Genomic DNA, 24,496 nt, shown 5'->3' on the forward strand with positions numbered 1-24,496 from the left:
GACAGCCGCCCCATGCTCGTCACCGCCATGTATGGGGCGAGATTCATGAGACTGACTCCATTCACACCAGCTATGTGTCATCAGTCTTGCAGTCACAGACCTAAATATTAATCAATGATTATCAGTGTCTTTTCAGGGTAATTGTTAACTGTTACTTTGGTTTTGCAATTATCCGGTTTATCCGGTCGGATACGAGAACTATCCGGCATGGATGCCAAATACTGAATAATTATCAGTATCCAGCCGGGTATCCGGCTGGATAGACTATCCACTGCACCATATATATATATATATATATATATATATATATATATATATATATATATATATATATAATTATTCATTTGACGCTAGACTCATCCCGGAGTTCGACGGTACAACGGACGTCGTAGAATGGGTGACAAGGGCCGAGATGTTGTGCGAGCTTCGGGGCGCCGCCTTCCAGTCCGTCTCACCGCTGCGCCTGACTGGTGGCGCATTCGCCGTGTGGTCACAACTCCCTCAAGCCAGCCGCTGTTCTCCAGAAGCCGTGCGTGACGCCTTGTACGCGGCGTTCGCTTTGGACCAGTACGCGGCGTACGAGGCATTCGCTACACGCCGCCTCCAGCCGGGTGAGTCCGCCGACGTCTACCTGGCAGAGCTGCGGAGGTTATCAACTTTGTTTGGGGAGTCCCGGGCGTGCCCTCGCCTGTGCCTTCGTGACTGGACTGCCAGATGACATTCGCAGAACAGTTCGCGCTGGATGTAGGGCCGAAGACCTCGACCTGGTTAGTGTGCTGGCCCGGGCTCGTGCTGTACTCTCTGATGAGAGTGTAGCTGCTGGTGTGGCTGCTGGAGCTGTAGTGACACAGGCTCGTGGTCAACCAACAACGGCCAGAGAGCAGCTTCACGAGCAACAAGTGAGAGCACCGAGGCGCACTCGTCGTTGCTGGAATTGCGGCCGGCCGGGGCATCTTGCTGCAGCATGCCCGTGGACGGAAACGACGTAGGAGGGACGCATCAGCGCCAGCGTTCTCCTCCGGAAACCAGTGAGCGGCGCGTTGCCAGTGGTGCAGCTGTTAGTCAACGGACGTCGTTGTCAAGTGCTCGTTGACACAGGCAGCACCGAGACCATCGTGCACGCTTCGTGTTGCATGCGGTGGCAACCGCGGATCACCAGCGTAACGACCATCAGTGGAGACACGTTCCGGTGTACTGGAGTCGGCGAGGTGTCTGTGGAGACTCCTGCTGGCCTGTGTGCCAGACTCGAAGCACTGGTGGTGAGCCAGCCTCCCCTGGGCGCGGATGTTGTACTTGGCATCGCAGGCATCGAGGCACTTGGTGGAGTCACGGTGAAGTCTGCCTCTGATGTTCAATTCTGCGGCGCTGGACAGCGACGGTTGTGTGGCACCGCTGCCCCTGCGCCATTGGTGGTGGACGCCCCTGACTTCAGCGTGCAGTTCAACACAGTGAGTCGGACGTGGATCGTCACGTGGAAGTGGACGAATGGTGCTGCCCCTGACTGTCTCGGCAACACAGTGGAGCAGTACAACGTGCCCCTTTCCATGCGACAGGCGTTCTGCCAGGAGCTGGAGTCGTGGATTACAAGTGGTTGGCTTGTACCTCACGATGAGCAGCACCTCGGGGGCTTCTACCGCTCATGGCAGTGCGGCAGAACAATGGCGGTAAGGTGCGGCCCGTACTCGATTACCGTGAGCTAAATGACTGCGTGACTGCCTTCACTGCCGACAGCGACGTATGCTCTGACCAACTAAGGAAGTGGCGCCGGCATGGAGAGAACGTGTCCGTCCTCGACCTACGCAAGGCGTATCTACAGGTGCGTGTAGATCAGCAGTTGTGGCCTTTCCAGACCGTGATGGTGAGAGGTCGGCGGTACTGCTTAACGCGCCTTGGATTTGGCCTCAACATCGCTCCACAAGTTATGAAAGCAGTTGTCAAGACCATCCTGGCTCAAGACTCTAAGATCGAACAAGCAGTTTTGCCGTACGTAGACGACCTGCTCGTGAATGAAGACCTGGTCAGTGCAGAGCAGGTTGCTGCACACTTCGCGAGTTACGGGCTGGAGTGTAAACAGCCAGTCCGTGTGGCGGACGGGCACGCTTGCTGGGTCTACGCGTACGTCCGGTGAACGGGGAACTGCAATGGACGCGAGACAACGCAGTTGCCGCGCCACCGAAACAAGTGACCCGCCGTGCAGTGTTTGCGTGGTGCGGGCGACTGATCGCTCATTTGCCGGTGGGCGGCTGGCTGCGACCGGCAGTGGCATGGATAAAACGGCAGGTGAACGCTAGTACCCGGGGCTGGGACGACGTGACGGGGATGACGCGCTGTGCGAGCAGATGGAGTACGTGTCAAGCAGGCTGTCCAAAGAAGATCCGTGCTGTGGGCAATGGTGCGTGCATGGAGACCAGGCAGTGGTGTGGACCGACGCCAGCTCTATCGCTGCCGGTGTTGTTGTGGAAACACCGCAAGGAGCTGCCATCGAGGACGCATGCTGGATTAGAAGAGATGAGAGCTCCCACATTAACATGGCTGAGCTGGACGCAGCAGTTCGTGGCGTCAATCTGGCCATCGCGTGGGGCATGCGAACCATCGATCTGCGAACAGACTCTGCGACTGTCTACCGCTGGATTGACGATGCGCTGAGTGGCCGGGCACGTCTTCGCACCAAGGCTCATGGGGAGATGCTGATTCGCCGTCGGGTAGATGTCATCCGGCAGCTGGTGACGGAACTTGAGCTGGTCATGTCTGTGACGCTCGTACGCTCCTCAGAGAACCGCGCCGACGCCCTCACGCGAGTCCCAGGGAGTGGGTGCGAGGTGACAAAGACGGATCGGCAGTGAGTGTAGCAGCGGTAGCAGCAGCATCAGCAGCTAGCAGTCGGGATAGCAGCGTGGCGAGTGTCGCTGACGTTCACATACGTGCTGGCCATCCCGGCGTGCGACGCACACTCTTCTTTGCACGACGTGACATCTCACGAGCAGTGACGCGTGCTGAAGCACGTGCTACTGTGCGGCAGTGTGAGGTGTGCCGCAAGATCGACCCAGCGCCGGCGAAGTGGCAGCACGGGTCATTGAGTGTGACTGAGACGTGGTGGCGTCTGGCGACAGATGTTACCCACTACCTCGGTAGCGCCTACCTGTCCCTTGTCGACTGCGGGCCGTCTCGGTTCGCTGTGTGGCGGCACTTACGTCGTCCAGATGCGGACACCGTCGTCAGTCACCTGGAACAAGTCTTCTGCGAGCGAGGAGCGCCGGCGGAACTGCTCTGTGACAACGACACTGTCTTCCGAGGCCGGCGATTCGCAGCTTTCGCGGCGCGCTGGGGCGTGTCGCTGCGCTTCAGAGGGCATACGCACCGTCTGGTAACGGCATCGTGGAAAGGAACCATCGCACGGTGAAGGTGATAGCAGCGAGGAAGGGCTGCTCCGTTGCTGAGGCAGTCCACCTGTACAACGTGACGCCCGGGACGGGAAACTGTGGCATCAGCTCCCGTGAGTGGTATTTACCGGTACCGAGTACGAGACTGCGTGCGGCACGATCAGGTACAGCGTGCCGTTCACACCTCCCCTGATGTTGCAAGGAAGAACTACACGGTTGACGATGCAGTGTGGGTTCGGAGGCGGGGCGAGCGCTGCACCTCAGCATCGCAGCCCGGCGTCGTCACCAGGGTGAACTCGCCGCAGGTGGTAGAGGTTGATGGAGTCCCACGACACGTCAGGGACTTGAGACACCGCAGCAGCCTCTCAGTGAACGAAGCTGGCACTCCAGATGAACCGGGAGTAGAAGATGAACCCCCGCTTCATGTTGACGCGCAAAGCCAGCTGCTGCAGCCGCAGGTGGCTGAACCCCCACCTGAGGCACCACGAAGCCGTGCTTCGAAGGAGTACCCGTGAGCGGCACCCTCCGCAGCGATATTGTTGTGATCCTGGAGATCAGGGGGGTGTGTAATGTGATGTATATGTATCTGTGTTGTAATGTACTATGATGTGTGTAGGTGATGGGTTAAATACTTGGGTGTCGTTGGCTCTTACACTTGTACCTAGTTACCTAGTTAATTGCTTGTTATGGGAGGGGAAGTGAGGACGACTGTGACGCGAGGCGTCGGGTCAGGAGGAGAGCAGAAGGCAAGCTGTGTAGTCGCCCCACACCTCTGTACACCAAGGGAATAAAGATCACCGGATTGCTGACTGCTTTTTGCTGAACACCACATCGTTAAGGTGGCAATTCGATGACTCAATATCAATATCGGTTTTTTGGCTCTCCCATTGCTATTTTTTCACCGAATTCAATAATATTTATACACAAGGTGTACGTTTATGGTGTACGTCTTCAGTGTTAATTTGGTACACAAATGTGGCGTAGTTTTTTTTGCAATAAATATTTTTTCGGCGATAAGAAAATAATTCAAAATACCATTATAAAATCAAAACTAATAACAGTGTGGCAATTTCCTCTTAACCACATATAATATACATAACAACAAATAAATGTTAGCATCGGCATACACATAACCTATGTTATAACAATTTCATTACACGCCAAATTGTTACCTTTTTTTTCATCAAAAATTTGAGTTTATAAGCCTGTTGTAAATTTATTTGAGTGAGTTCATGCATTATCATGCTGGCATTTGTTAAGATGAGGTTGTTGATCATTTTGCTGCAAAAATTTTTGAAATTGACCAATTACTGAAAAGTTATTCAACAGTATATGCTGAAAAACTGAAAGTCGAGAAAAACGCATTTTTCTGTGAACATCTTCAAAACCCCCACATAACTCGCTTCCTCACTCGGGGCAACGGTTTCCTAGCAGGTGGGCTTTAAGATAGGAGGTACCCTAAAAAGTATCCCCTTTAGCCCATAAATTCCCGTGAAAAGCCCACATGGTATAAAAAAAAAAAAAAAAATAACTCACTCCAATATGTACCAAACTCAGATATGTACTTACATAATCCCTTGACAACTGCTTGGAGGCTGGTAGTGGCTGTTTAGATAGTTTCAGGCCATGTTACATCATGGCCTTACACGTGGCATTGTCACAATTTGGGAACCCAACACGTGTAAAATACGATCAACAGGTAGACTGCATGCACGCGCACTCCCTAAGGCTGTATCAATTGGTACTGAGGAAGTAGCGTCTTCCTCACCCTCACTGCCTGATACTAAACTATCGTACATCACGCAAAAATAAATAAAACAGCTAAAAAAAAAAAATAAATACAAGCAAAACAAAGACTAGAAGAAAAAGGGGCGTATGCACGCTTGGGTATTGAAAGGGCCGGCCCTTTAAACCCGCCATTACCAGGTAAGCAGTGCGTTATGGGCCTGGCAACTTCGGCCATGGCTTCCCTCTCCAGAGACGAACCCAAGTACCAAGTAGGAGTAGGCAGTAGTCACCTGCCGCCCGGTGGAATACTCCAGGAGAGGTACTTACGGGGATGTAGGCAGTGCTGCAGACTGAGTGATTCCCCGTGTCCTCTCTTCCCGGTTCCCTTTGTGGTCTCATTTATACAATTGAGCAGCTGCAGCCTGCCCTCTAAAGACAACTTCTACTACTTCCTACACTACACTACAACACCTTACACTTTTACACTCTCTTCAAATCAAAATTTAATAATGGCTTTACCACGCCCTGCCTCGGAGTCCCCTCTGGGAGGGACCATAAATGTCCCCAGGTCGGACTGCCCTCTGCTGTCGACCTTGGGTGTCTTGACACTTCATCTAATACTTTCACTATCAATTTCTGCAACATTCGTGGCCTTCGTTCTAATTTTCAATCTGTGGAACACCACCTCTCCTCTACTAAACCTCATCTTCTCTTCCTAACTGAAACACAGTTGTCTGTGACTACTGACAGCAGCCCCTTTTCTGTTCCCTCCTACTTGCTCTATCCTCATTTTCAATCCAAAGCTGGATGTTGCGCATACGTGCGTAACGACACCACTTGCTCTCGTGCCCACAATCTTGAATCTTCAGAATTTTCTACCATCTGGCTAAGACTTCAATGTCACTCTCTAACTAAATTCATCTGTGCTGTATACCTCTCACCTAATTCCTCTGACTATGTAAAATTCTTTGACTATTTGACTTCCAAGGTGGAGCACATCTTATCTCACTTTCCTTTTGCTGAGATCTCCATTTTAGGGATTTCAATGTTCACCACCAGCTTTGGCTTTCATCTTCTTTCACTGACCAACCTGGTGAACAAACCTTCAACTTTGCTATCCTTCATGACCTAGAGCAGCTAGTGCAGTTCCCTACCCGTATTCCTGACCGCCTTGGAGACACGCCCAACATTCTTGATCTTTTCCTAACCTCCAACCCTTCTGCTTACTCTGTTAAACTTTCCTCTCCGTTGGGCTCCTCCGACCACAATCTAATTTCCGTTACCTGTTCTATCACTCCAGTGCAGCCTCAGGACCCGCCTAAGCGGAGGTGCTTCTGGCATTTTAACTCTGCTAAGTGGGAGGAACTAAGGCAGTACTATTCTGATTTCCCTTGGGATGATTATTGTTTTCATGTCAGAGATCCTTCTCTTTGTGCCGAGCGCATAACAGAGGTGATTATCTCTGGCATGGAGCTATACATTCCTCATACTTTCTCTAACCCTAAAGCTAAAAAGCCTTGGTTTAACTCTGCTTGTTCTCGTGCTGTCAATGATAGAGAGGCGGCTCACAAACGGTTCCGTAGCCATCCAACTGCTGAAACTCATGCCCTATATATTTCTGCCCGTAATCATGCCAAATCTATTCTCCAACTTACTAAAAACTCTTTCATCAATAGAAAATGTCAAAGTCTTTCCAATTCTAACTCCTCTCGAGATTTCTGGCATCTAGCCAATAATATCTCTAACAACTTTACTTCTTCGTCTTTCCCTCCTTTACTTCATCCAGATGGCTCTACAGCTGTCTCTTCTTTTCTAAAGCTGAACTCTTCGCTCAAACCTTTGCTACCAACTCAACTTTGGATGATTCTGGGCATATTCCTCCTACTCCTCCACCCTCTGACTACTTCATCCCTAAAATTAAAATTCTTTATAAAGACGTTTTCCTGGCCCTCTCTGGCCTTGATTCTCGGAAGGCTTACGGTCCGGATGGAGTCCCTCCTGTTGTTCTCAAAAACTGTGCTTCCGAACTCGCTCACTGCCTGGTCAAACTCTTTCATCTGTGTCTCTCTACTTCTATTTATCCTTCTTGCTGGAAGTTTGCTCACATTCAACCTGTCCCTAAAAAAGGTGACCACTCCAATCCTTCTAACTACCGCCCTATAGCTTTGATTTCCTGCCTTTCTAAAGCCTTTGAGTCTATCCTTAATAGGAAGATAATGAGGCATCTATCAGCTCACAACCTTCTCTCTGATTGCCAGTATGGTTTCCGTAAAGGCAGATCTACTGGTGATCTTCTTACTTTCCTAACTGAATCTTGGTCATCCTCTTTTAGGGACTTCGGTGAAACCTTTGCTGTCGGCCTTGACATATCGAAAGCCTTCGATAGAGTCTGGCACAAATCTTTAATTTCTAAACTACCCTCCTACGGATTCTATCCTTCTCTCTGTACCTTCATCTCCAGTTTCCTTTCCGATCGTTCTATTGCTGCTGTAGTAGACGGTCACTGTTCTTCCCTAAAACTATCAACAGTGGTGTTCCACAGGGTTCTGTCCTATCACCCACTCTCTTTCTATTATTCATCAATGATCTCCTAAATCTGACTCAATGCCCTATCCACTCCTATGCTGATGATACCACCTTGCATTATTCAACAGCGTTCAACAGACGCCCAACCCAACAACAATTAAATGACTCAAGGCGAGATGCTATAGGACGCCTAACTTCTGATCTTTCACTTGTTTCTGATTGGGGCAGAGAAAACCTGGTTTTGTTCAATGCCTCAAAAACTCAATTTCTACAACTATCTACTCGACATAACCTTCCAGACAACTATCCTCTCTTCTTCAATAACACTCAACTTCCCTCTCCTCTACATTAAACACACTCGGTCTATCCTTCACTAAAAATCTAAACTGGAAATTTCACATCTCTACTCTTGCTAAATCAGCTTCCAAGAAGTTAGGTGTCCTGTGGCGTCTTCGTCCATTTTCTCTCCCTCCCAGCTGCTTGCTCTGTACAAGGGCCTTATCCGCCCGTGTATGGAGTATGGCTCTCATGTCTGGGGGATCCACACACAGCTTTACTAAACAAGGTGGAATCTAAAGCTTTTCGTCTTATCAACTCTTCTCCTCTAACTGACTGTCTTGATTCTTTAAGTCACCGCCGCAATGTTGCATCTTTATCTGTCTTCTACCGCTGTTTTCATGCTGTCTGCTCTTCTGAACTTGCTAACTGCATGCCTTCCCCCTCCTGCGGCCTCGCTGCACAAGACTCTCTACTTCTTCTCATCCCTATTCTGTCCATCTTCCTAATGCAAGAGTTAACCAGTATCTTCACTCCTTCATTCCCTACACTGGTAAACTCTGGAACTCTCTACCTGTGTCTGTATTTCCACCTGCCTATGACTTAAACTCTTTCAAAAGAGGAGTGTCAAGACACCTCTTACGTTAACTGGACCCTCCTTTTAGATTTTTTGTTTTTCTTTCTCCTACTTTCCTCTTAACAGGGCCTGGCAACCAGCGGGATTTTTTTTCCAACACTGTTTTCCCTTGGCCAGTGCCCTTGTAATGTAAAAAAAAAAAAAAAAAAAAAAAAAAAGTTTCCAATTTTTCAATTTTTTTGACCAAATTAACGAATTTCCCCCTTAAGCGGGGTTGCCTGTATACATATATGGGCTGGTGGTGTAAGGAAACTTGGGAGTCACAGGAGTACTTTATTTCTCTAACGTTTTGCCTACAGAGAGAATGATCTACAGGCAGTCGACCGAGCACCTGTATACTGCCGCATAGTATACAGGTGCTCGGTCGACTGCCTCTCTGAAGAAGCCTTGTAGGCGAAACGTTAGAGAAATAAAGTACTCCTGTGACTCCCAAGTTTCCTTACACCACCAACCCATATATATATATATATATATATATATATATATATATATATATATATATATATATATATATATATATACAGTGGGCGCAAAAATAAAGTTTACCCCTGTAACGCGAAAATAAAGTTAACGCATAATTCGCCGGCCACTTTGTATTTGAATTACCCGCGATGTGAGTGGTGGGAGGAGCGTGATATGACGCGTGCTTCCCCTCCGCCACCTTACACACCACTTCTGACACTTGAGTCAGTTAGTGCGCTCTCAGAGCTGAAGGAGAGCACGCCTATGATGCACTGCCCCACGGGCCCTCACTTTCCCGCCCACGCACCAAACACAAAACCACACCAAACACTACCACAGCATCACAATGGGTCGGAAGAAGCTTACAATGGAAGAAAAGGCCCGGGCCCTTGCCCTAATAGAGCAGGGAATGCCGGTGAAGCACGTTGCTGCCGAATTAAATGTCAGCAGAGTGTCCCTCTTCAAGCTTAAAAAGTCCGCTGCGTCCCTGCCTACCGGCACGTTACCACCTCGCAAACTGGGATGTGGGCGCAAGAGAAAAACTTCAGAGAGGACTGACAAGATGTTGGTGAGAGAGCTGAAGCAAAATCCATCCATTACAGCAGCAGAATTGAAGAAAAAACACCCAGACCTGCTCCAAGATGTCGCTGTCCGTACGTTGCAACACCGCTTGCAAAAAGACCTCGGCCTGCCCTGCCGCCGTGCTGCCAAGAAGCCGCTTCTCACAGACACCATGAGGAAGAAGAGACTGCAGTTTGCCAAGCAATACCGTGACTGGACACCTGAGCAATGGAAAAGTGTGATGTGGAGTGACGAGAGCACGTTTCGGCTCGTCAGGGGTGGCTCAAGCTTGGTAAGGCGGCCCAGCACCGTGAGCAGATATGACGCCCACTACACGGTCAAGACAGTTAAACACCCAGATAGCGTCATGGTATGGGCCTGTTTCAGTGGGAAGAGGGCAGGGAGGTCTCTACTTCCTTCCAAAGAACGTAACCATGAAGGGAGCCAATTACATCGATGTTTTGAAGGAACACCTGCTCCCGCATATGAAATTCACGCACGGAATTTTTCATGCACGACGGAGCCCCGGCACACAAGTCCCGAGCAGTAAAACAATTCCTTGATGAGCAAAACATCAAGGTTTTGGACTGGCCAGGTAACTCCCCTGACTTAAACCCCATTGAGAACGCCTGGAACAAGATGAAAAACGACCTAGCCAAGTCGCGCCCAACATCAATCGTCCCCCTGAAGGAGGCTCTGAAGAAGATGTGGGTGACAATGGACGTCTCATACTTAGAAAATTTAGCAATATCTATGCCAAAGCGGATCGAACAGGTGCTCAAAACTCGAGGGAACATGACAAAGTACTAATTGTATCAATAAGGACACAATATAACGAACTTTAAACCTATTTTCGTGTTTTATAACCCAAAAAAGCATAGGGTAAACTTTATTTTTGCGCCCACTGTATATATATATATATATATATATATATATAGTACTGGCGGTGGCGGAATGCGCGAAGGGGCCCGCGCCTTCCGCCACCACCAAATTCTTTGTAACCCCTATAAGTCCGTTATTTACTCGGGGATTCGGAATCTAGCGACATCTGGCAGGTTACTGGGACCGTTGCCTATAGGAAACAAAAAAAACTTGCCTCAGTGATTAATTACCCCTCGTGGTGGTGGGTTTTGAGCGTCGAGTGGCCATTTTTCTGTCGCATTTTAGCGTTCACGTGCCTACGATCTTGCTGTTTTACCAGCCAAGCATGGGGCCTAGAAAGCTTTTAAATAGCTCTCAAATATCAGTGATAGGTGCTTTAGTAATAGAGAATAAAACAAACAAGGAAATAGCTGCTCACACCGGACTAGCACTGAGAACTGTTCAACGTTGGACTTTGAAATTTCGCTCGGGAGGAGGCGTGAAGGTCCCACCACCACACAAGCCAGCAGGGCCTAAGCCCAAACTATCTCAGAGGACTCTCAACATTATACGGAGGCAGCTTGAGGTCGAATCTCGTATAACTAGTAAGGAACTTAAGTCTAGGAACCCACGTCTGTTGGCTGGAGTGGCGGAACGAACACTACGTGACTACTTGAGGAAAGTGCTGGGATACCGAAGTTGCCGTGCTGTGCCTAAGCCATGGGTAACACGTGCCCACAGAGTAAATAGACTGCGTTTTGTGGCTGAACACCGTGAATGGACCCTTGACAAGTGGCGTACAGTGTTGTGGTCTGACGAGGTTAGCTTTGAGGTTACTGATAACCAGAGAGGGAGAGTGTACCGACGCCGTGGGAGCGACCCTACCGACCCACGCTACACCAAGCACACCGTGAAACATCCAGACTCGCTTATGGTGTGGGGGTGTTTTTCATACCACGGTGTTGGCAAGCTAGTGTTCTTACCTAAAAACATTCGGATGAATCAAATTAACTATTTTCAGTTAGTTTTGGATGAACTTGATGAGTGCATGTTGCAGTGCAAGGCTGATATTTTCATGCAAGACAGTGCACCTTGCCACAGAGCTAAGTTGATCAGTGATTGGTTTGATTTTTGTGGGGTTGAGTTACTGGCACCTTGGCCTGGTAATTCACCGGACCTTAACCCCATTGAAAATCTTTGGGCAATCATCAAGCGTCGACTGCAAGATAAGGATACATCTTCCATCGATCGCCTTAAGTCAGCTATTCAAGATATTTGGGATAATCTTGATGAGGAACACCTTCAACATCTAGCTGATTCTCTTCCCACACGCCTGGAGAAGGTCAAGAAGAAGAAAGGCTACCCAATTAACTACTAATTTTGGTGAGTAACCCATATTTTACCCCATTAATTATCTTCTCCCCACATGCAACAGGTTGTTGCCGCACCCGCGCCTTGCGCCCCCGCCAGTACTGTGTATATATATATATATATATATATATATATATATATATATATATATATATATATATATATATATATATATATATATATATATATATATATAGTGTAACCTATAACAGTACACAGTGTAGTTCAGTAATCATGTTCACTTTATGCAATTTTCACATTACACAATCCCTTCAGGAATGTATCCCTTGCATAAATTGAGAAATCCCTGTAATATATATATATATATATATATATATATATATATATATATATATATATATATATATATATATATATATATATATGTGTGTGTGTGTGTGTGTGTGTGTGTTTAGCATATTAAACAAAAAATATCTAAATATGATTCACTATATATGCCCTTATGTTCATATTCTACCCATGAAAATTCATGGGATAAGTACAAAAGGGATATTTGGGTAAAATACATTATAGCATTACAGCCATGAAACTAAACCTCAGCAGAGTATGAAAGGTGACTAACTCCCAGAGGAGCAACAGCACATCCTGCACACAAAGACATGACAGCTAGGCAGGAAGGAACACATGCACGACTCAAATGTTAAGCATCCCTGCCAAGAAGATAAAGGAACACTTATAACTTCTGGAAAGCATACTAATAAAAAAAAAGTCTTCTGATTGAGAGGAAGCATAATGTTAAACTTTGCTTATCTGTAAAAATATATGCAACACATTACACATATTTTTGTGCTAAAAACTATCACAATTGATTGATTACATGATATAAATACCCTGCAACATGCTAGGTGACTCTCTACTTAATGTGATATTTTGAATAACAAAAATGGTTATTGAATATCCAGGTACTTTCATTAAATATACATAAGAGTGAGATACACACACTGACTGACATCACTGAATACATTTCTTTATAATTTCTCAAATACCATCAAATGAAAGTTATCCAGGAGAAAAATACAAGTTTCAATCTCAATAGAATGCAAATAATACTTCTCAAATGCAGTATTTCATAACACATGGCTATCAAACAATAAAGGCTGTCCTATAGTGTCCTGTTGTCAGCATTCTCCTCTCACATCTTGCAGCACACACTAATCTCTGGCTGTGAGTCCCATGACCAATACATGACAGGGAGAAAATCACCAGACAAACTAGTAAAAACCAAATGTGTATGTACTGCTCAGTAAATTTCTAATCTACACCGATTACTAATTAAAGCAACTGCATATATCCTGCTGAAACCCGTGACATGTTGATAGGTAAATTTTCTGATGGATGATATAACCTAATCACATCATAGTGATCACATCATAGTGATTCTACACTCACTGCTGGGGAGGACTAGTTAGCCTGTGAGAGGGCGAAGGTTGACCCTGACTCTTTCATTGACACTTCCCATGCTGATGCTTGGGAAGAATCCACCTCGGGGCAATTCCACCTCACGGCGTCCAATCATCTGGCCATTCCTTGTAAAAAATACCTGCCATGCAAAGAATCATTCTTTATAAATAAACCACCAAAAAAAGTGAATGTTGTGAATGTCATAGTTTGTTACATTGTCATAACTAGAAATATCAGAACCTGATCGCATTACAATGGTTGATTGAGTAAAATTTTAACTATATGCACTCAACCCTTCGCTATCATGCCTAATTGGTGCATCTATCACTGTGAAATAGCCAAAACCGTGATAGCCAAAGTGAAGAACCTATGGTAATAATTCAAATTGACACTAGGAGTAGGAAGCTGTCATTTTTTGTCATTTTTACCCAGTTTTTATACTAAAATAAATACTATATAAAAAACTTACCTTATCAAGAATCTTAATAACAACATAATAAGAGCAATCGTAATAACAACATGAACAAAACGCTTGCTGTTGCCAGACACTTACCATTTTTTCCATAGGTGGTGGGCCAAAAACCCTTGCTACTGTTCTATTGTCATGTTCTTTGGTATAATATATCACTTCTAATTTGTAGGAGATTGTGTAGTGTAGCTCAAGCTTTTTCCACCTGCTGCCATAATGGTGATGGTGTTGCGTTTTGTTATAATTATGATCTTGGTGTTACTCCTCACCGCTAGATGGCACTGAATCAGAGTGGTGATCAGCTGATATTTTATAAACATGCATCACAGCCTCACAAATTAGATTACTTTAACTTTTCCCATAATTTGTTTTTAAAGTGATAATATTAGTAATGATAATAATACCACCAATAAAATATTGATGCATGCAGTCAGGGTAGGTAAAAGTACTGGAAAAAGGTGCAACCTATATGTCATCAAATACTCATTGTGAATGGTTGGGACCTAAGGTAGGATGGGTAGATTGAGGAAATATGTGGAAAACTATTTCTCAATAGTGTGTATGCATATATATATATATATATATATATATATATATATATATATATATATATATATATATATATATATATATATATATATATATATCTTTTTCCTCCTGCTGCCATAACAGTGATGGTGTTGATGTATTTATTTATGATGACGAACTTGGTATTACTCCTCTCTGCTAGATGGCATTGAGCCAGTGACAATCAGCTGATATTTGCAAACATATCACAGCCTCACAGGTTAGATTTCTTTAATTTTTATGACAATACTGGTAATGATAATAATGCCAGCAATAAAATAATGATGCATGCAGTTAGGGTAGGTAAAAGCACTGGAAAAAGGTTCATCCTATATGCCATCAAATACAGTACCTCATGGTGGACGATTAGAAGTTAAGGTGGATGGGTAGAAGAACTATTTCTTAATAAAAGTATATAGAGAAACTTAATTATCACATGACATCATAACCTGGAAGTTTCTGAATGACGGGCACACAATAGCAGTAATTTCATGTGCGATATAGAAATATGTGCAGCTTTTTAAGTATGTGCAATAACAGTAAAATACGATAGTGGAAGGCACGATAGCAGAGGGTTGAGTGTAGTTAAAGAACTGCAGCAGTACAATGAAGTAAACATATGGTGTTATGGAAAGATAATAGTCAAGTTGATCATAATTTTGCAATTTATGAAATAAATACATATGTACAATGACAAAGTTTTAAACCTTTAAGGTCTCCAATACTTAGGTTAATGGCACTCACCGAGGATGAAACATAGTCAATATTGAAGCCTAAAAAGATCTTTTAGATACCTTATGCAAGCTGAAATTTTCTCCTTTGAGATAAATATATCTATGTTATTGTACCACATATGAAAGCCGTGGTAGATGTATCAGCATAACTCAAACACCCAGGATGCAGGGCACACCATCCAATTTACATTTGATACTTCAGGATTGTTAAGTAATATGGTCTAGAATATAAGCATACTACCATTCTGTTTGTCCTACCTTGGGATTGAACCCCAAAACCCTACTGTCATAAACTGTGTGGTAACTTTTACACAACATGATACTCTTATGATTAAACAATACAATGGCAGTAAATTAAGTATCAGATTAGCATTTATAAGTAAGCAAAACCTCATTTACCTGGACCTTCCCTCCTAAATGTTGTCTACGTGAAGGTTCTAAGGAATCCTCCTCGTCTTCTTCCTCCTCTTCTTCATCCTCATCATCTTCAGAATCAGTAGTAAGAATATGGTTATGATGATGGTGATGGTGGTGGCGGTGATGACGGTTAGGATATAGAGGGGAGAGGGCTGGCACTGCTGGCTGCTGGTAGTGTAAGAAATGCTCCAGGAGATCATCACATTCCAGGGGTTCTGGACTCTCTTCCTCCATGCTTCCTCCTTCACTGAAGCAGGACACTGCACTTAATTGCCTTGTGTATACATACATATTTAATCACTTTGACATTATTATTATTTTATATATGTATGTATAAACTCTGAAGAAAAGTTACGTTACCTATCATAGTTACAAACATAGTCTCTTGGGAATATGATGCCACACCCCATAATGTCTCCTTTGTGGCACCGAGGCCCAAACAATGAGCCAATGGACTTCCCAGTGAAGACTCTTCCATCATCAGCATGATAAGCAATACTTCCTCTATTCCAGCCGGGGTGTCGATATTTGGGATACTCCTGTGTACATTATTAGGATTACATGAATGACCAAACTAATGATTAGTGATAAGTCATCAAATGCTCATCTAAAGAAATCAATGATGAAATGTAATATTACTTGCTCTGACCAAAAAATGATATAAGATATGTCTTTCTTTCCATCTTTTCTAAGCTGTTAACTTTCAAAACCAGCTTCGGTGTCCAATATCAGTATCCAATTTCTATGTTCCCACGTGTCATATTAGCATGAGATAAACACATCTACAATTACTAGGAAACTTACACATAAATCTCTGTCCATATGCACAAACACAATGTAGACATGCTTTCCCATAAAATTAGAAATTGTGATGTTTACAAATTGAAACCTGCTATAATCTATATCATTCATTTGTGATAGTTGTTTACTATATATTCTAAATTAACACTGACATTGACTTCAAAATATAGAAGTCAGTGAAGGCATCACTAAGCTCTTCTCTAAATACTGCTTCATGTGTGGCTAAGTTATATAAATAGCATACCTTTTTTGTAAGTCCTATGGTAATGTAACCTGAGCGTCCTGGATCAACAATTTCCATCTCAAAATAATGGCAAGTAGTGTTGAGGGGAACACGGGCCTGAGCAAGACCCACGTCTAAGAGACTTTTCCCTCGTCCACAGTACTCTAGCATCTTGAAGAAAACAAGAAATCACTTACTTAATTTGGAAACCCTTCTTTCACAGTTTTTTGAGACTTCAATTGACATGTTAAATTTACATTGCAAAAATTTTTCAAAAGATTGAGACATATCAAGATTTATTAAGAAAAAGGAACAAAGTGAGTAAGACAAGAAGCTCAACTGGTATTATATAACTGAACTAGAAAGAGAGAAACTGGTATGTGGTGTTAGCCAAAGGTCAAAATTCAGCTACTTACAACTGTCATGAAAGCCATCACTTCAAAATTCTCAAAATCTATGTCTGTTATGGGTATGATGTGAATGGATATAATTATTTCAAAGACAGTACTGTATCACCTATTTATAAAAGGCTGCAAAACCACTGCTACCAAAACTGAACAACAAAACAACTCATCTAAATACAAATTAAAAAGCAAGACAAATTTAACCTGGCCATTTAGCCGAATATCATGAAGACGAAGCCACTCTTCCTCCATGGAGTCGACAGACATGTGTGTGTCTTCATCTGGAGGCCAGATGAGCTGAGGAACAATTCTTACAGCATCACCGGCAGCAGCCAGCCCAACACAGGGAAACAGCCCTCCACGAGCCACATGAACCATCACTACACCAATCTGGAAGTACAATATTAGTCACTTAAATATCCAAATAAATATTACATTATTTTTTTTTCAAATTCAAATTTTCTGCAATTTATACTCATTCCACTGCTACATTTGATGCTTTCTTCAAAAATGCTCTAAGAGATAAACACAACAGATCACATATTCAATATATTTCAAATATATTCATACTATAGGCATGTATATATGATTATGAAACTCACTTCTTTTCCATTTTTGGTAAAAAACACAGGGACGGATGATGGATCACTTCCTGGAGACAGTTGCTCATATTTCACACCACAGCCCATCCTGTCTCCAGCGCCACACCGTGGCCCAAACACTGTCCCTCTAGGCCAAGCCTTGTACAGTCTACAATGTGTAAGTGTACAATTAATATCATGACTGGTTTCATGTCAAATATTAGACATGATAGAAAATCATAAAATTAAATTATTTAATTTTTTTTTCTTAAAAGCCCAATATTCATTATGTATCTCCAGTTTATATGAAACCAATGAAAATAGCTATTATTTTAAGCATAAAAAAAGACAATAAATAAATAAATAAATAAATAAATAAATAAATAAATGAATATATATATATATATATATATATATATATATATATATATATATATATATATATATATATATATATATATATATATATATATCCTTATATCCTTCATCAATCAAAGTGAAGCAAACTTAATGTGTCTGATATTCAGCCTTTTATATGTTGAGATTGCAGCCCACCAGTGACAGTCACATCATTAGTGCACTATTCATGCATCACCAAGTCTTCTCTTAAGCCTCTTGGAATATCTCCTTTAAGATTCCACAAAGTCACTCCATGCAACCAGCATCCAAAGAAAGGCATCATTGTTGCATGCTTAATCAACAATTTGATTGGCCTTACATTCTTTGCCATGCAAGAACTTCTCAATGAGATGCATATTACTTTATGTATAATATGAAATATACAAATCCTATTGTACATTTTTGTTTCCATCTATGACTAGAAAAAGGAAAATATCCCTAATAAAAGGAATTATAAAGCCAATATAACATTGATTTTTAGCCTTCACATTTTTCACTATGCAACATTGCATAGTGCATATCTGTCTGGCTTATCAGACACTGGCCAGGGAGATTCCCTGCCTCAGCCAGGATCAGGCAAATCCCAGATGGTGATAATGTTAACACCTGATGGCAATGAAGAGATAAATAATAAAATCTACTTTTAATGTAAATGCTTTTATCTAAGCTCAGTATTAGTTAAAAACTTCATAGAGTATGGTCTACAAGGCATCTATGAAGATCTGATAAGATTCTACAATATATTAATCCATTTATTATTTAAAAAGATAAAATGAGTTAATTCTATTTAAAAAATATATAATTTTTCCACAAATACAATAATGAAATCTAAAAACATTAGGAAGCTGAAGAACTTAATAAATATATAACAAAGTAAAGTATCATAATAAGAACATTAAATAAAACAAGATTTTTGTTTATTTATATTTTTGTGGGGATTTAACTTTCAAGGGGAGAGGATTTGAAAATTTGCTTTAGATCCTTTGAAGAAATCTGTTATAACACATGACAGAATTCAAGCATTCTATATCCCTAGATTTTAAGGAGGAAAGATAATCATATATATATATATATATATATATATATATATATATATATATATATATATATATATATATATATATATATATATATATATATATATATATATATATATAATTGGTAAAGATGTTAATTATTATTTTTAGGTAATTGGAGCTGCCCATCTTCCATTAATAAGCATAAAAAAAGACAAGGGCTATTTTAGTAACTAATGTTACCATTCAAAGCAACACCCTCCTTATTAAGTGGCAGTAACAGTCCTGAACTACCACTCCTAGCATATGGCCTGCCTTCTCTAAATACTAAGCTCTCTGGGTCTGACTGCAATATGCTTAATATATGTACAAAAATACTTACTTGCCATCATCAGCATGGTAGCCCACACTGTCTACTGCCCATCCTGGCAACTTGTGCAATGGATACTTAGCAGAGCACAGACCTAAAGATTCAATCTATACTTAACACCTTCCATGTTATACAGAGACCTGTAATTATTTCAATAAGACAACTTATAGTATGCCCTTAACGATTAAGAATTCCAGTAAAGAAAGCATGCAAAACATTAAGGTTAAGTGAGGAGAATAAGGGAAGCTTGCTTGTTGCCTGTCTTTCAACTGACCATCTCCAACCAATGTAAACAGGCTTGACTTCTTCACTTGTAATACATATGGTGATGCAGTTAGCTTTCCAGGGTTAACTAATGAGTGCATGCAGTTGTTACTAGTTTAAGTCAAAATCTGGGCCTGTTGCGTATTATAACCCTAACTACATAATTACATTTGCTTACCATTCTTTTTTTCCCAAATCATATATATATATATATATATATATATATATATATATATATATATATATATATATATATATATATATATATATACTCATCCTTTCACAGCTTAAAATGTAGCCTCATTTGAATGATTCAGGGATGCACAGACAATGGATGAATAGAGCAAGTTACCAGCTAATAGTGTCCAACAAATACCTGAAGTGAAATTTTTTTTCACAAGGGTAGCACTTAGAAACTGCACACAGAGATACTGATTAAAGAAATTATACAAATATGTAATAAACAAGTAATAGAAGGCTAAGAGATTATTTTTGTCCCATCAACCAATAAAGATATCAAACATTTACACTACATATCAAATATGTTAATGTCACATGCTAGTGTCATGAATCAAAGGGAGCCAGAGTCTTGTGCTGGTGCTTATTCCATGATATTATCTTATTTCACATTTGATATTGAGATCCATGTGCACCTAAAACTAATAGAGACACAGAGGTCACAGACTGTGCTGGTGCAGGTAGACTCTTCAGTGTTATTTCTAAAAATTACATGAGTTTCTAATTTCTATCCCCAAAGCTGTGATCTAAGTTAATGGATCATATAAACATGAGTTCAGATAATCTGGTGAGCTATGAAAATAAACAGGCAATGGTGGGTCTTGGATGTGGATCTTGCATTCATTTTTGTTGATCATTTTGGCAAATGATCAACAAAGCAGTAAGATGAATGCAAGATCCAAAGGTATGTTACATTTTTCAATAATTCAGGTGAATAAACACCTAGGTTCAAGTTTTGAAAACACATAAACTGCATTACTCCATGAGCAATAAGCATATTCCTGATACAAAAAGCAAGGCAACATTGATATCTAACACTGTATCAAACAAGTGACTATGATGTTCAACAAACAATGCACAGGCATTATGCAGCGGCAGCAAACTCAGATTCGCACAATGCATGAAGCCCAGCAGTTTTGGAAAATAAAAATAAAAATGACAGAATTTTTCTTTTTAGTAACAAATTAAGAAATTCTGGCATAGGTAGCAGGTTTCTGGCACACTTTGTGAGAATCAAAGACAAAGGAGCAAGCATAGCACAATTTAGAAAATGCACACATTCTCCATTGTACCTCATCCATTACTGTGTCCCAACATTTTCAATATTATGTCTATTGAAAAATTAACACAAACAAATTGAAATAACAAAGGATATTTAATACATATACAATGTACTTGTTCACATTTCATAGTTAAAAAGGAAGTGGCTTGCTACTGATCCTGCATCTACATAAGCACCTAAGAAGATTTGCAGTCCCTGGTAGAAGAATTGAAATGTTAATTAAACACAAGGATGTAAGTATAAAAATGTGGATAAAACAAGTGAGTATACAAGCAAGTAAAACTAATGATGCTGCTACTATGAGTTGAAAGAAATTGACCTGAGTACTACAATTAATGCATAAACTATTTACTTATGACCTGTTTCCATAAATTCTAGTCCCTAAAACATGCATATGTTTTACAATCTCCTTGGAACTGGAGATAGATCATACTTTTGGCTTCCTAGACAAGAACCACATGCAATCCTTCTATAGACTTACTGAATCTGTACTTAAGAGTTCCTATTTGGTCTAAATGAACAACATTCTTTATGCAGTGTTCAGTAAATTTACAACTGAACTACATATCAAGGGCATTATAATTACATAAATTACAGTGAATCTAGACAAAAATGGTATTCTGAACTTATATCTTAATGATGTATAAATATACCAAAATACTGAAGAAGATTTGTGTTTGCTACTTTAATACAGTAGGCATCACACTGCACTTTTAATGGAGATCATTACATAGTTTAATAAAATATCTGTCAACTATGATGGAACATGATAATCCCTGTGGTACTCACCAATGCATATGGCTCCTTGTGCTCCCATGTCTAGAATTTCAATCTCAAAGTAATTGTGGTCTGGAGAGATGGGCATTTCTCCTATATATACCCCAACTCTTTCTTCTTCTTCCTCTTCACTGTAACTGTTGAAAATTATAATAACAATAGTAATGTAAAGATTACAGACAAATATCATTTAAGTACAGTAAAGCAATGATGCAATCCATTTCAATTAGCATATGATACTGACCTTAAGATATCCCCTTCTATAGTTATTCTTTCAGCCCGCACCTTGTGGTTGGCACCCTGCACTTCTGCAGGGTGTCGCTGTCTTACAAAGGGCCACTGTGGACTCAAGTTATTATACATGTCTGCCTCTGAGTCACCCGGTGGGGGGGCAACACCAAAGAGCTTCTTGAAGAGGACAAAAAGGTTCGGGTGTACGCAGCTCAGCATCAGGCTGGCTACGTCCAAGCCTCTGCACCTCTGTCCTCTTTCTCCTAGATCCACACTCTCAGCTTCTGAAATGCAGTTAGAATATCTTACTAATGAATGTCTTGAATATTACACAAAACCACTTAACCAAAAAGCCCTTACAAGGACAACCTCTTGATATGATTTCCATAGCAGTGCTTGAACATTTAATAATCTAAAAACTTCCAACAAAGAAAGGATAGTAACACAGTATCGCTATGCCAATATCCATGTTGCAAATATGAAATTAAGTCTGTATGAACATTCACAATTCATTTTCTAGTACGTAATTACATACTATGAATGTATGTTATGTACTTTTAGTTAAGTCCTTATTATTTGACAAAACAAAGTTCAATGTAATATCTATTCTTTATGTTATAAATGTGAAAAGAAAGCTATTGGATATCTCAGCCTCCAAAAGATGGAGCCTCGAATAAGGGTGAAGATGAGCCTGTAAACACAAAATTCCAATTAGATATAAATAAAATCAAGTATATGATGGAAAGGATGCAAATTTCAAACATCAAAAAACGTCAAGTTAAGTTACATCTTATACCTTTTTATAGACTCCATATACAGAGTCTATGACCTTTCCTATGATCATAAGGAGCACAGGTATCTGGTGTGTATTATACAACTGTGTCATTTACTCATGGTTGATAATTATCTCAAAAAGAAATGTATCCAAGGTCATGAATGAAATCACTACAAGACAAAGTATGTATGTATCAAAATTTAAAACAAAATAAACAAATAATGGCACCAAAGCACGTGTGTGTGTGTGTGTGTGTGTGTGTGTGTGTGTGTGTGTGTGTGTGTGTGTGTGTGTGTGTGTGTGTGTGTGTGTGTGTGTGTATTTACATACCTAGTTGTAGTTTTACAGGGCCTGGGCTTTACGCTTGTGTGGCCTCGTCTCTATATCTACACTTATCCAATTTTTCATTTAAACTATGCACACTCATTGCTGACACCACTTCTTCACTCAAACTGTTCCAAGTCTCAACACATCTTTGCGGGAAAACTATATTTTTTAACATCTCTCAGGCATCTTTCCTTCCTAAGTTTTTTACTGTGATTTTGTGCTTTGAATGTCATATTCTTCTCTCAGGATCAGTTTCTCATTATCCCCTTTATCCATTCTGTTGATCAATTTATAAACTTGTATCAGATCCCCTCTCTCCCTTCTCTGTTCCAGGGTTGGTAGATCCTCATATGTCATCCCTTCAAATTCTGGAACCATTCTTGTAGCCATTTTTTGTAGTCTCTCTAACTTCCTTATGTGTTTCTTTTTATGGGGGTCCACACAACTCGTGCATATTCCCATCTGGATCTTATTATAGTACTTATCAGTTTCTTCATCGTTTCTTTGTCCATGTCATGAAATACTAATCCAATATTCCTTAGCAAATTATATGTCTCTCTGAAAATTCTATCTATATGGCTTACTGGTTGATTGTTTTCTTCCATCGTCACTCCCAAGTCCTTTTCCTTTTTTTACTTTTTTCAGTTCTACTCCATCTCCCATCTTATAGATTCCCACTGATCGTCTTTCACTCTTTCCCATTTCCATGACATGGCTTTTGTCCACATTGAATTCCATCTCCCACTTTTCACTCCATTCCCAGATCTTATTTAGGTCTTCCTGCAGTATTTCACAATCCTCTTTTTGCTTTATAAATCTGCACAGTTTCGCATTGTCCGCAAACAGATTTATATAGCTGTTTACTCCCTCTGGTATGTCATTTATATATATGAGAAAAAGTATTGGCGCCAATACTGACCCCTGCGGCACTCTGCTTTCTACTGCTCTCCACTTGGACTTCATATCTTGAACTACCGTTCTTATTTCTTTCCCCCTCAAATAATTTTCCATCCATCTCAATGTGCTTCCTTTTAAGCCACCCTTCTCTAACTTCCACAGTAATCTTGCTTGAGGTACTTTATTAAACGTTTCTTTTAAATCCAAATAAATACAGTCAACCCATCCCTCTCTCTCTTGTACTCTTTCAACTACAGTAAGTCCTTGCTATACGGTACATATGCGTTCCTGAAAACCTTACCACAAATCGAAATTACCGTACACCGAACCCATTATAACATGTAATACTAGGGAATGCATTCCAGCACGTCAAAAGTCACCCCTACAGGAATGAAAATACAAGAAAATAGTCATAAAAAAAATAATAAATAAAAATAAAATAAAATAAATAAATAAATTAAATTAAAAAAATAAAGTACTGCACAAGAGAAATAATTTTTTTTTATTATTTATCTTTCAATCACCATGTATTCTATCAAATGATGTCCCTCCCGAGGCTAAGGGACAGTAGGGATTTCAGCCCTTACTCATCTTCTGCTGAATGGGCAGATGAGGATAAGAATTCGTCGTCTGCACTGTCGGAAGCAGATGTGGAAGGGCCAGATGTAGCACTGTTAAGTTCATCATTTGAGAGAGGTTCAGCATGGCTTTCCAAAAGAT

General features: G+C 41.3%; 4 protein-coding genes across 6 annotated transcripts in view; 3 read left to right on the forward strand and 1 right to left on the reverse strand.

The window, feature by feature from the left end:
• The first annotated feature begins 412 nt into the window (after positions 1-412).
• LOC123499877 lies at positions 413-2,128 on the forward strand. The gene is made up of 4 exons (XM_045248412.1): positions 413-648; positions 749-899; positions 1,056-1,669; positions 1,732-2,128. Exons 1-4 carry the CDS (start codon positions 413-415, stop codon positions 2,126-2,128), a joined length of 1,398 nt encoding a protein of 465 aa, XP_045104347.1.
• A 211-nt stretch (positions 2,129-2,339) lies between these two features.
• Positions 2,340-8,940, forward strand: LOC123499878. The gene is made up of 4 exons (XM_045248413.1): positions 2,340-2,808; positions 2,985-3,364; positions 3,545-3,891; positions 8,847-8,940. Exons 1-4 carry the CDS (start codon positions 2,340-2,342, stop codon positions 8,938-8,940), a joined length of 1,290 nt encoding a protein of 429 aa, XP_045104348.1.
• Positions 8,941-9,355: 415 nt separating this feature from the next.
• On the forward strand, positions 9,356-10,380 carry LOC123499879. The gene is made up of 2 exons (XM_045248414.1): positions 9,356-9,998; positions 10,166-10,380. Exons 1-2 carry the CDS (start codon positions 9,356-9,358, stop codon positions 10,378-10,380), a joined length of 858 nt encoding a protein of 285 aa, XP_045104349.1.
• Positions 10,381-12,236: 1,856 nt separating this feature from the next.
• Positions 12,237-24,496, reverse strand: part of LOC123499834 (SPRY domain-containing protein 3-like) — a 31,831-nt gene continuing 19,571 nt past the window's right edge. For 2 of the 3 annotated variants that reach the window (XM_045248369.1, XM_045248368.1), the window contains exons 2-10: positions 21,791-22,061; positions 21,559-21,683; positions 19,218-19,299; positions 17,442-17,589; positions 17,044-17,229; positions 16,457-16,606; positions 15,772-15,950; positions 15,394-15,658; positions 12,237-13,363 (exon numbers count right to left, since the gene is read on the reverse strand). In XM_045248369.1, the coding sequence (XP_045104304.1) occupies positions 13,229-13,363; positions 15,394-15,658; positions 15,772-15,950; positions 16,457-16,606; positions 17,044-17,229; positions 17,442-17,589; positions 19,218-19,299; positions 21,559-21,683; positions 21,791-21,996 (1,476 nt within the window). In that variant the 5' untranslated portion in view covers positions 21,997-22,061 and the 3' untranslated portion in view covers positions 12,237-13,228. Of the gene's footprint in view, positions 13,364-13,803; positions 13,975-15,393; positions 15,659-15,771; positions 15,951-16,456; positions 16,607-17,043; positions 17,230-17,441; positions 17,590-19,217; positions 19,300-21,558; positions 21,684-21,790; positions 22,062-24,496 lie in introns of those variants that run through there. The other variant, XM_045248370.1, reaches the window with a different exon arrangement.

Source organism: Portunus trituberculatus, chromosome 50 (genome assembly GCF_017591435.1).
Source record: "Portunus trituberculatus isolate SZX2019 chromosome 50, ASM1759143v1, whole genome shotgun sequence".
NCBI classification, from domain to species: Eukaryota; Metazoa; Arthropoda; class Malacostraca; order Decapoda; family Portunidae; genus Portunus; species Portunus trituberculatus.

Excerpts from the sequence above, each read along its gene's own strand:
- LOC123499877 (XM_045248412.1), top strand. The coding sequence starts at position 413 with ATGTTGTGCGAGCTTCGGGGCGCCGCCTTCCAGTCCGTCTCACCGCTG. Across the intron at positions 900-1,055 it reads AGCAGCTTCACGAGCAACAA|CTGTTAGTCAACGGACGTCG; the intron begins GTGAGAGCACCG and ends CCAGTGGTGCAG. Across the intron at positions 1,670-1,731 it reads GGCAGAACAATGGCGGTAAG|CGACGTATGCTCTGACCAAC; the intron begins GTGCGGCCCGTA and ends CACTGCCGACAG.
- LOC123499878 (XM_045248413.1), top strand. The coding sequence starts at position 2,340 with ATGGAGTACGTGTCAAGCAGGCTGTCCAAAGAAGATCCGTGCTGTGGG. Across the intron at positions 2,809-2,984 it reads CCTCACGCGAGTCCCAGGGA|TGACGCGTGCTGAAGCACGT; the intron begins GTGGGTGCGAGG and ends TCTCACGAGCAG. Across the intron at positions 3,892-8,846 it reads CGTGCTTCGAAGGAGTACCC|AGAGAATGATCTACAGGCAG; the intron begins GTGAGCGGCACC and ends TTTTGCCTACAG.
- LOC123499879 (XM_045248414.1), top strand. The coding sequence starts at position 9,356 with ATGGGTCGGAAGAAGCTTACAATGGAAGAAAAGGCCCGGGCCCTTGCC. Across the intron at positions 9,999-10,165 it reads TCTACTTCCTTCCAAAGAAC|GTAACTCCCCTGACTTAAAC; the intron begins GTAACCATGAAG and ends TGGACTGGCCAG.